At 46.1% G+C, this 12,618-nt stretch overlaps 1 protein-coding gene across 4 annotated transcripts in view; it reads left to right on the top strand.

The window, feature by feature from the left end:
- Positions 1-6,177, top strand: part of TBC1D8 (TBC1 domain family member 8) — a 133,583-nt gene extending 127,406 nt beyond the window's left edge. For all 4 annotated transcript variants that reach the window (XM_075336465.1, XM_075336469.1, XM_075336467.1 and 1 more), the window contains one exon: positions 5,114-6,177. In XM_075336465.1, the coding sequence (XP_075192580.1) occupies positions 5,114-5,542 (429 nt within the window). In that variant the 3' untranslated portion in view covers positions 5,543-6,177. The remainder of the gene's footprint in view (positions 1-5,113) is intronic.
- Positions 6,178-12,618: the final 6,441 nt, after the last annotated feature.

The raw sequence follows: 12,618 nt of genomic DNA, 5'->3' as shown, positions 1-12,618 counted from the left end.
GGGGGAATGTATGGGAGGGTGCAGGGAAGGGGGCGGGGACTCCTCGCACTGTCCAGCCCAGCAGGGAGGCGACATGCTGTTCCACATTTGCATGTCAACATGGCCCTGCCCATGTTGACATGAAATGACCGGAAGCAGCAAAATCGCGGCAGGAGCGGTCACATGACCGCTCTGAGCCAGGGGAGAGGCGCTGACAGCAGGGCAGGTAAGTGGTCTCTATCTACTTACCTGCCCCAATTAGCCCAATAGGGAAATAAAAAAAAATGTCAGAGAAGCCGGATAACCCCTTTAAGTATGTAAAAGGTCTGGAGCTGATTTCAGGTGTTAGCATTTTCATTTGGAAGCTGTTGCTGTGAACCCATAACATGGTCAAAGGAGCTCTCAAGGAAGAGAAACAGACCATCATTAGGCTGAAAAAAAGAAGAAATGTTAGGACTGACAAAATCAACAGCCTATTACATTCTGCAAAGAAAAAGAGTGTGCACTGTTGAGCTTGGGAACTCAAAAAGGCTTGGACATCCACGGAAAACGACTGTGGTGGATGATCGCAGAATCCTTTCCATAGTGAAGAAAAACCTTATACAACATTCACCCAAGTGAAGAACACTCCAGGAAGTAGGTTTTTCTGTATCGAAGTCAACCATAAAGAGAAAACTTCATAGGAGCAAATACAAAAAGAGTTAATCACAAAGTCCAAAGCTCTAATCAGCCTTAAAAATAAGTCAGATTAGACTTTGCTGAAAAACATCTAAATATGAGGCAGCACAATTAATAATAAATGCCACTTATTAATTAGATACCATAAGGCAGATAAGAGGCTAAAACATAACCTTTAGGCCTAAGACACACGGCATGAAAATTGGTGCGAGTGGAGTGCGATAAAAAATCGCATTCCACTAGGACCAATATTAGCATGTGTATCAGCACCCATAAGCGATTATTTTCTCAGCCTTAATTGGACCGAGAAAACAATCGCAGCATGCTGCGATTGTAATGCGATCATTGTTTCTCTCGTACCCATTCAAGTCTATGGGGCGAGAGAAAAATCGAGAGTGCAGTGCAAGAATGGCAATATCCGGCTACGGAGGAGAGAGGGAGATAAATCCCTCCTTCTCCTCCTCCGTGCCAGGCCGCCCCTCCGCATCACTGGCCCTCCCACCGCAGCGCCGGCCCGTTCCACCGCAGCTGAGGTCCGCCCCTCGCAGCTGAGGTCCGCTCGTACGATCAGACCTCAGTCGCAGGGACACTTGCATGACACTCGGCTCTGCTGTACTGCCAGCGTGAGCCAAGTGTCATGCGAGGGGATCACAGTAATGCCCGTGTGGCCCCAGCCTTAATCTCAAAGTTATAAAAAAAAAAAACCATTTATAGTAAGTAATCATAAGCATCTCCGGCACCAAACAAAGACGTAAAGTAGGTATAACCCACCACAATAGTGATAACCGCTCAGAGATGCCACTGTTACAACAAATAAAGAAAACAAAAAAAAAAATCTGTGGAGATAGTTTTGTGAGCTGGGATGCCCTGATCTATAAATATGTTTTTTTTTATAACTTTGAGAATAAAGGTTATGTTTTAGCCTCTTATCTGCTTTATGGTGAAAAACATCTAAAGAAGCCAGCCTAGTTCTGGAAAAGCATTCTTTGGAGAGATGAAGATAAGATCAACCTCTTCCAGGATGATGGTAAGAAGAAGGTATGGAAAAGGTTTGAAATGATCCAAAGCACATAATCTGTAACCCATGATGGAGGCAGTATGGTGGTCGGGCTTGCATGGCTCCCAATTGCACCGGGTTTATAGATGACGTAACTGAAGACAGAAGCAGCCAGATGAATACTGAAGTGTACTATAGCCCTATACGTTTTGCTCAGAATCAACTAAATGCAGCAAGGTTGATTAGACGGCACTTCACAGTAAAGATGGACAAGGACCCAAAGTATATTGTTAAAGCAAGACAGGAATTTTTTAAGGCAAAGAAGTGAAATATTCTACAATGACCAAGTCAATCACCAGATCTCAACCCTATCGAGCTGCATTTCAAATCGTTAAGACAAAACTTAACGCAGAAAGACAAACAAGCAACAACTGAAGTCAGCTGCAGTAAAAACCTGGCAAAGCATCACAAAGGAGGAAACCCCGCATTTCTATGGCTTCCACACATCAGGCAGTCATTGCCTGCAAGGTGCTCTACAAAGTATTAAAAATGAGCATTTTATTTATTGTAATTTGTCCAATTACTTTTGAGCTGCTGAAATGATGAGGCTTTGTAGAAAAATGGTTGTTATTCCTAAACATTTCCAAGGATATTTTTGTTTAACCCCTTTAATTAAACCTGAAGCTGCATTTCAGGTTTTTTTTTCATTTTAAATAAAAAAAAAAATAGCGACATGTAGAGCCCAAATTCTAAAGATTTGATCACTGTTCAAATATTTTTGGACCTAACGGTATAAGAGAATGTTGGGTATAACTCTGGGGCCTTAAAGGAGTTTTAATGGATAATTTCTCTTGACTACAATGGCTTCTCTAGTGTAACAGTAACATATTTAAGCTATCCTGCACTTCCCAGGTCTTCACATATTGCACTGGTGACATCTCAACTACAGCAGTTGTGACCTCTGCAGCCAATCATTTGATGCAACAGCTTTGTGATATCTACACTGATTGGCTCTAGTGGACAAGTGCTGTACAATTTTATTCAGATGTTAAGGATAGGTTTTTACACTTTCAATTTTTCCGCTAAAAAGCGGCCATGTGTTAGCAACCTTTTTTGGGCTCATGAGCATTAAAGCCATATTGACTTGCCATACAAGTTTCACCGGATTCCATGGGTATAGCGATATTGTACATAGAATGATGAAGGATGCTACTTTTTTTCCTAAAGAATTCCGAAAAAAAACTTTGTATGCAATTATAGACATGTAGAGGTATGAGGCTTTTGGTTCTCTATAGAAGCTTTATTAAGGGTCTATATGGAAAGGAGCCGTGACACTGATCATTGAAGTGTAGATTAATCACACTACTAAGAAGGTATATGGTGATAACTTGAAATGTACGGTAAGTGTAACACCCTTTTATAAAGTACTTTCTTTTTCGCTCCTAATTGGGAGACCCAGACAGTGGGTGTATAGCTACTGCCCTCTGGAGGCCGCACAAAGAACTACACTTAAAAGTGTAAGGCCCCTCCCCTTCTGGCTATACACCCTCCCGTAGGAGTACAGATTCCTCAGTTTTAGCTTTGTGCGCAAGGAGGGTCCCAGTTTTCATGGCACGGTCTCACGATCACCGAGCACTGGCGGCAGACGCCTTGGTTCAGGATTGGTCGCAATTCCGACTCCCCTATGTGTTCCCACCTCTAGCATTGTTACCCAGAGTTCTCCGGAAAATCAGGTCCGACTGCCATCGAGCCATACTCGTCGCTCCAGATTGGCCAAGAAGGTCGTGGTACCCGGATCTGTGGCATCTCACGGTAGGCCAACCGTGGACACTACCAGACCGTCCAGATTTGCTGTCTCAAGGGCCGTTTTTCCATCTGAATTCTGCGGCCCTGAACCTGACTGTGTGGCCATTGAGTCCTGGATCCTAGCGGCTTCAGGTTTATCTCAGGAGGTTGTTGCCACAATGAGACAGGCTAGAAAACCATCCTCAGCTAAGATCTATCACAGAACGTGGAAGATATTCTTAGCGTGGTGCTTGGCTCAAGGGTTTTCTCCCTGGCCATTTGCATTGCCAATTTTTCTTTCCTTCCTGCAGTCTGGGTTGGAAAAAGGTTTGTCGCTTAGCTCTCTTAAGGGTCAAGTCTCCGCGCTATCCGTATTCTTTCAGAAGCGCTTGGCACAGCTTTCTAAAGTACGCACGTTTCTCCAAGGAGTTTGTCATATCGTTCCTCCTTACAGACGGCCATTGGAACCCTGGGATCTGAACAAGGTTCTCATTGCTCTCCAGAAGCCGCCTTTCGAGCCTTTGAAAGAGGTTCCCCTTTCTCGGCTTTCACAAAAGGTAGTTTTTCTTGTGGCGGTCACGTCTCTTCGAAGAGTGTCCGAGCTAGCGGCGTTATCTTGCAAATCTCCCTTCCTGGTGTTTCACCAAGACAAGGTAGTACTGCGTCCAATTCCAGAGTTTTCTCCCAAGGTGGTTTCTTCCTTTCATCTCAATCAGGATATCACCTTACCATCTTTGTGTCCGCATCCAGTTCACCAATTTGAAAAGGGTTTACATCTGTTGGACCTGGTGAGAGCACTCAGGATTTACATTTCTCGCACGGCGGCTCTACGCCGTTCGGATGCGCTCTTTGTCCTAGTCGCTGGTCAGCATAAGGGATCGCAAGCTTCCAAATCCACCCTGGCGCGGTGGATCAAGGAACCAATTCTTCACACATACCGTTCTGCTGGGCTTCCGATTCCATCTGGACTGAAGGCCCATTCTACCAGAGCCGTGGGTGCGTCCTGGGCATTACGGCATCAGGCTACGGCTCAGCAAGTGTGCCAGGCGGCTACCTGGTCGAGTCTGCACACGTTTACCAAACACTATCAAGTGCATACCTACGCTTCGGCAGATGCCAGCCTAGGTAGACAGGTCCTTCAGGCGGCGGTGGCCCACCTGTAGGAAGAGGCTGTCTGACAGCCCGTTCATGTGGTATCTTTTTACCCACCCAGGGACTGCTTTTGGACGTCCCACTGTCTGGGTCTCCCAATTAGGAGCGAAAAAGAAGAAGGGAATTTTGTTTACTTACCGTAAATTCCTTTTCTTCTAGCTCCAATTGGGAGACCCAGCACCCGCCCTATTTGTTCTTAGGGTTTCGTTTTTTCGGGTGCACATGTTGTTCATGTTGTTTCTTAAGTTCTCCGATCGTGTTATCGGATTGAATTTGTTTTTGAAACTGTTATTGGCTTTCCTCCTTCTTGCTTTGGTACTAAAACTGAGGAATCTGTACTCCTACGGGAGGGTGTATAGCCAGAAGGGGAGGGGCCTTACACTTTTAAGTGTAGTTCTTTGTGCGGCCTCCAGAGGGCAGTAGCTATACACCCACTGTCTGGGTCTCCTAATTGGAGCTAGAAGAAAAGGAATTTACGGTAAGTAAACAAAATTCCCTTCTTTGTTTTTTTCCAATTATCAGAAGGAATTTATCCAGTTCTGCAAAACTTTGTACAGCTTATTTCATGAAGACCCAGAGGAAAACGATCTGTATCAGGCCATTGCCACAGTGACAACCCTTCTACTTCAGATTGGAGAGGTTGGACAGCGCAGCAGTAGCATAAGCTCAAGTAGTACTTCAGATGAATTCATAGATTCAGAAAATGGGGCCTGCTCGTCAGACCATGATTGTGTTTTCTCCGAAACCACTAGTACGCCAACGCACCCTCTCCCCGAAACTGACTGGGTTGTTTCCCTGGAACACATATTGGCATCTCTCTTGACAGAGCAGTCATTGGTGAATTTCTTCGAGAAACCATGGGAACTGAAGCCAAAGTTAGAAAGTGCTAAAATAAATCCATACAGCCTCAAGACTAATGGAATTAGCCAGCAATCTCCCATGCTGTTGTGAATGAATGCAAATCTTGCAGTCTCCTAGATTTTAATATCTGACTGCTAAAGGACCACTGAAAGTGTGAACACCGGTAATAATCAATATGGCCAAGAAGCTTGGACTGTCTTGTTTCTAAATAGGAAGCTAAATAGGTCACTAAAGTAGGAAGGAAACAATCACTTTGAACAGGGTTAACTTCCAGTTAATCCACAGAAGAGACAAGTGGTTGAGATTTGCTAAAATGGAGATATGCCTGAGATGAGTGGCCACCACTGAAATTCTGTATTCTTGAGTTACCAAAGCACACTGGATGACGTCTCGTTCTTAAGATGCATCACTTTGGTGAAACCATCCTGAGGAGATGAGATGCTACACAGCTTCCAATGCTCATTTGTATCCAGTACTGGCATGCCAAACATTTCTTATTGTTGACTTTTGTTCAGGGTTTTTGTCATTTGTCCCATGTTTTGTATATGTGAGTTCATGTCTTGTGTTTGCACTAATAATGATGTTTCAATGCTGGAAATTGAAACTTTTATTCTGTTCGATTTGCATTTGAATTTTTATGTCATTAAGATGTCAACTTTTGTGCTTTTTGTCTTGGTTTGTGAAGAGCTGCACTTTTCAATAAACTTTTTTTTTTTTTACATTGACATTTTATCTACTGGTATCCTGTGGTGGCCTAATGAGACATAGATTAGATACACTAGACAATAATTAAAGTTTATCTATTTATATACACAGTGCCTCGAAAAAGTACCCTATGAATTGTTCTACATTTTTTAACATTGCACCCACAAACGTGAATGTATTTTATTTGGATTTTATGCGATATACCAACACATAGTAGCAAGAATTTGTAAAGTGTAAAAGAAATTATATATGTAGTTTAAAAATATAAATGTGAAAATGGTGACGTGCATTTGTATTCAGCCCCCCATACTCCTAAATGGAATCCAAAGTGACCAATTGTCCCCAGAATGAGATGAGCAGACCCGAACAGTAAAGTTTGGTGTTTGTACCGAACTCAGATTTTTATTTTTTAAAGTAAAGAATTCTTGAATTTGGAGTTCAGGTGCTTTACATATGCTAACCACTTGAACAAACATCGCTGTGTTCGGCCCAGTGCGAGCCCATTGTAGTGTTTGAATTACTCGCACTGGGGGTAAAATCAGCGTTAGGCCTAAGCCACACGGCATGAAAATGCGAAGTTTTATCGTATTCCACTCAGACCAATATTAACCTATGTCCTAGCACCCATGAGCAATTATTTTCTCGGCCCCAATCGGACCGAGAAAACAATCGCAGCATGCTGCAACTGTAATGCGAGACTTTTTCTCTTGCACCCATTCAATTCTATGGGGCGAGAGAAAGATCGCACTGCACTCGCGGTACACCGGTGTACCGCGAGTATAGTGCGAGAATGGCAATAGCCGGCTACAGAGGAGAGAGAGAGATAAAGCCCCTCCTCAGCGCTGGCCTGTCCCCCGCAGCTGAGGTCCGATTGCATGATCGGACCTCAGTAGCAATAACACTCGCATGACACTCGGCTCCTGCTGTGCGGTCAGCGTGAACCGAGTGTCATGCGAGGATCGCATTAGTGCCCCATGTGGTCCCAGCCTTATCTGTGTAGTGTGTACAAAAAAAACCCTGCTCTCCCTCCCTCAAAAGTGATCTGTTTATGGCTGGCTGCATGTGGGTAGACAGTTGAACTGCTCAATCAGTGACTTCCATTAGGGTTCAGGTCAAGTCCAGAACTAAACTTTATGTAAAGTCCAGCTGAACTTGCCAAACTTGAACTTCAACGGGTCTGCTCATTTCTACTCCAGAACTCACCTAATTATTAAATTGACTCCACTTGTGTAATTCATTCTCCGTATCACTACAGCTTTTCTGTGAAGGCCTCCAAGGTTTATTTCAGAACATTATGGATCAAAGAGCATCATGAAAACCAAGGAACACACCAGACATTTCATGGATAAAGTTGTGGAAAATATTAAAGCAGAGTTAGGTCCCAAAAAAATAGCCCAAGATCTGAACATCTCATGGAGCACTGTTCAATCCATCATCCAAAAATGGAATGAGTATGACACAACTCCAAACCCACCAAGACATGGCCGTCCACCTAAACTGATATCCCAAGCAAGAAAAGCACTAATCAGAGAAGCAGCTAAGAGGCCCATCGTCACTCTGGAGGAGCCACAGAGATCCACAGCTCAGGTGGGAGAATCTGTCCTCAGCATATTTATTAGTCGTATACACCACAAATCTGCTCTTTATATGAGTGTGACAAGAACACAGACATTTTTTCAAAGCAATCCATAAGAAGTCTCATTTGCAAAAAGCCAGGTAGGGGACACAGCTAGCATGTGCTAGAAGGTGCTCTGGTCAGATTAGACCAAAGCAGAATGTTTTGGGCTAAATGCAAAATGCTATGTATATCGGAAAATTAACACTGCCTTTCACAATGAACACACCATCCCCACCATCATAGTGGTGGAAGCTTGATGCTATGGGGTGCTTTTCTTCAGCAGGGAAAGGGAAGCTGGTCAGAGTTGATGGGATGATGGATGGAGGTATAAATACAGGACAATCCTGGAGGAAAACCTGTTAGAGGCTCCAAAAGACTTGAGGTAGAAGCGTAGGTTCAGCTTCCAACAGGACAACGACCCTAAACATACTGCCAATGGAATGGTTTAGATTTAAGCATAGGCTAGTCATGTGTTTGAATTACCAGGTCAAAGTCCAGACTTAAATCCCATTAAGAAGACTTGAAATTTGCTGTTCAGATGTTTTCTATCCAATCTCGCTGATTTAGAGCATTTACAAACAAGAATGAACAAAGAGTTCAACCTCTAGATGTACAGAGCTGGTAGAGTCATACCCCATAAAGCTGGGTTCACACATAGCGACAACGACGTTGCTGTTACGTCACCATTTTCTGTGACGCAACAGCGACCTTGTAAGTCGCTGTTATGATCGCTGCTTAGCTGTCAAACACAGCAGAAGCAGCAGCGATCATAACGACACGCGTCGCTGTGCTACATGTGCAGAGAGCAGGGAGCCGCGCACACCGCTTAGCGTTGGCTCCCTACACTCCTAGCTACAGTACACATCGGGTTAATTACCCGATGTGTACTGCAGCTACATGTGCAGAGAGCAGGGAACCGGCACTAACAGCAAGAGCGGCGGACGCTGGTAACGAAGGTAAATATCGGGTAACCAGGGAAAGGTCTTCCCTTGGTTACCCGATGTTACCGTGGTTACAGCTTACCGCAGCTGCCAGACGCCGGCTCCTGCTCGCTTCATTTCGTCGCTCTCTCGCTGTCACACACAGCGATGTGTGCGTCACAGCGGGAGAACGACGACCAAAAAATGAAGCTGGACATTCAGCAACGACCGGCGACCTCAGAGCTGGGGCCAGGTCGTTGCTGGATGTCACACACAGCGACAGCGACGGGACGTTGCTGCAACGTCACAGAAAATGGTGACGTAGCAGCGACGTCATTGTCGTCGTCGCTGTGTGTGACACCACCCTAAGACTTGCAGCAGTAATTGCAGTGAAATATGGTCCTACAAAGTATTGACTCGGAGGGGATAAATACAAAAGCAAGTCACAATTTAGATTTATATTTTTAAAAAATAGATATATATATATATCTATCAAAAATACTCACCTAATCGTTGATCGTTGACACGTCGTTCAAATCCCAAATATCGTTGCTGGTGCAGGACGCAGGTTATTTGTCGTTCCTGAAGCAGCACACACCGCTACGTGTGACACCCCAGGAATGACGAACAACACCGTACCTGCGTCCTCCGGCAACAAGGTGGGCGTGTCTTTCCTTCGACTGCTCTCCGCCCCTCCGCTTCTATTGGCCGCCTGCCGTGTGATGGCGCTGTGACGCCACACAAACCGCCCCCTTAGAAAAGAGGCAGTTCGCTGGCCACAGCGACGTCGCTAGGCAGGTAAGTATGTGTGACGGGGACTAACTATATTGTGCGCCACAAGCAGTGATTTGCCCGTGACACACAACTGACGGGGGCTGGTACTTTCACGAGCGACATCGTTTGCGATGTCGCTGCGTGTAAAGCAGCCTTTAGTGTTGGTAGGTCACATTAAAAACCAAATCACAAGGATTGGGGGGGGTTAATGGCATCTATGTGAGCAAAACTTATAAAGAAAAAATAGCTGCAGATACCAAAAGGTTTAGCAAATTAGCAGTAATTGCAACAGCCTATGCCCCTTCACTTGTGTTGAAGCCACTGTTAGGAGGCTTTGGTAAAAGTTCTCACTTTTAATGAAAAAAAATTAAAAACCGAAATTAAATTTTAAGGGGTATCTTTCATCTGGATTTCAGCCCTGAAACTTTTTAGTTTGCATCAAAGACAAATCTAGCAATGCCTTTACATGGCCAGTCCGTACTCAGTTATTGAGAAATCAGCGTTTGAATGTATATGCAAATGAGACTGAAGGGCTATTTGTAGATCTGAAGCCTCTGTCACTCCAGCTCTACCCCTCAATGCTGCCGTTTCCCGCTTGATTGCAGACTCCTTTGCCTGAAATCACAGCATAGGGCTGTCAGTCAAACTGGAGGAGGAGAAAGGACTAGGGAACAAAAAAGTGCAATAGGGTATTATTCGGTAACTAGTGACCGTAATTAAAGGTAATACTCATCTGGTTCCGTTATGTGATACACAACATATAGATAGACACAGAAATTATGAGCCGCTGCAGGGTTAGAAAATTAGTAAAGTGCCAAGTAGGAATCTGTGAAACTGGCACTGTGCGCTTTGAGGATTCTCAAGTCTGTCACATAGTGAATGCAGACTTGTGGATTTAGACCGGACAACCCCTTCATGAACAAGATTGTTAGAGATGCATAGATTTTACTACTCTACTATACCATTTAACTTCAGTCTGCTTATCTTTGGATGTTTTTAAAATAGATTTTTCCAGGACCACATGACAGCACCACAGGAGGTTGCTTCCTCCGCCCTCTACAGGGACAGGAACACAAGAGGTTAAAAACCCCTCCCCTTCCCAACCTCTCTAGTGTTTTTCCTGTCCCTGTACAGGACGGACGTAGGAACTTACCGGGATGTACGGGGTCCAGGTGGATCGGGGGGGGGGCTCCGCTCTCTCTCCTTCCAGCCTGTCAAGACGCCCCAGGCCGACACCTTGCAGCGAGTGGTCCCTCAGCTGCGCCGGTCTAGCAGGAGCTCCTGGCACCTGCCGCTTCCCTCCGTGGGGAGGGCTCTAGGCCTCCTGCCACAGCCACACCGATACTTCCGGGTGCGATGTGGAGCGGACACCGGCGCATGCACAGACGCCGCACTTCCGGTTTCCGGGTTCGTGCAGCCCGGGAGTTTTGGCGCGAAATTCAAATCTGAAGTTCGGACGGCAGGACTGCGACCTGGCACCTTCACTCAGGTAATAAAAACCTGGAAGGGTAGGGGGGAGTACATTGTTTTTCGTTAGGCTCCGCACTCCAGCGCTGCCTATGATGGATGAAAAAGAAAGTTCAGACACTAAAGCCCCTAAGGATGCCCAGGTCTCTGTAAGTGTCAGCCCTTCAGGGTTTCATTGCCCTGTAGTCAGGAGACTTGTCTGAGCCTTGTTATTTTTTGCAGGGTGGAGGTTCTTCTGTGGGTTCAGGCACCATCCGCAAAAAGAAATGTACCAATAAAGTTAGGCGTTGTGCGGTGTGTGATGCAAAACTCCCCGACGCCTATGTTAAGAAGCTCTGCGAGACCTGCATTGCAAAGTTGATATCTGAGGGACAAACTACCCTCCTGTGAGACATGAGATCCATGATACGGGAGGAGGTTCAGGCTGTCATTATGAGCCACCCACCAGAGCCCCCGGCGCCTCCTAAAAAAACGTCCACGCCATATGTTAGAGTCCTCGGAGGAAGATGAGATGTCCAGGAATTCCCACTCCCCAGGGGAAGATGAGGTCCTGGGCTCCTTGCCAGAGGAGGAGCGGCGTTACTTATTTTTCGCAGGCGACACGGATGAATTACTCCGTGCCGTACGGAAAACTATGATGGAGGAGGAGGATACGGAAAAACCATGAACCATACAAGATGAAATGTTTGGGGGACTCCGGTCTCAGCGCCACAGGGTCTTTCCAGTAAATCACCACGAGCGTGCGATGATCCTGGACGAGTGGGAGGAGACGGAGAAACGATTGATTGTTCCCAGGGACTTCAAAGCCAGACTAGCGTTTGAACCCGATGACATCAAAGAATGGGAGGACGTTCCTAAAATTGATGTTCCCGTGGCGAAAGTAGCACGGAACACATCAATCCCGTTTGAGCACTCCTCGGGTCTCCGGGACCCCATGGATAGGAAGGCTGATGGCCTTCTTAAAAAGGCTTAGGAGGCTTCTGCAGCCACCATTAAGGCCAACATTGCCGCTACTTCCGTGGCACGATCTATGTCCTGTTGGTTGTCAGAACTGGAGTCTCAAATTCGGGATAATGTCCCTAGGGACGCCATTTTGGACTCCCTTCCTATGTTAAAACTGGCGACCGGATTCATGGCAGACGCCTCCGCTGAATCGGTGCGGTTTTCTGCCAGGAATGAGGCCCTTACTAATTCATCCTGCAGGGCTATATGGTTGAAACCCTAGTCGGGGGACTGAGCATCTACGAATAAGCTGTGCTCCATCCCTTTTTCGGGTGCCCGGGTGTTCGGTCCTGCTCTAGACGAAATTCTAGAGAAGGCTTCTGATAAAAAGGGCGGTTTCCCAGAGTTAGAGCTCCCTGTCCTCTTCCCTCCCGGAGGGTTTCATCCCGCTAGGCAAGACTATAGAGGCAGGGGTAAGGCGGGCAGATGGGGTTTTCACAAGGGCGGACCAGGTAGGCAACCCCCCTTCGAACCCAGAAGGAAGCCGGATAGATCCTGACGCCATTATCGGGGGGAGGCTCAGCAAGTTTTTGGGACGCTGGCAGCAGATAACCTCCAATCCGTGGGTCTTTCAAGAGGTGGGGGAGGGTCTACGGATAGAATTTTCGGCCCCCCCGAACAGGTTCATCCTGACAAAACCCCAGTCACGGTCCCTTAACCGCCTCTGGTCGGATGTAGAT

Source organism: Anomaloglossus baeobatrachus, chromosome 2, assembly GCF_048569485.1.
Source record: "Anomaloglossus baeobatrachus isolate aAnoBae1 chromosome 2, aAnoBae1.hap1, whole genome shotgun sequence".
NCBI classification, from domain to species: domain Eukaryota; kingdom Metazoa; phylum Chordata; class Amphibia; order Anura; family Aromobatidae; genus Anomaloglossus; species Anomaloglossus baeobatrachus.
This window is presented reverse-complemented; position numbering and strand designations above follow the sequence as displayed.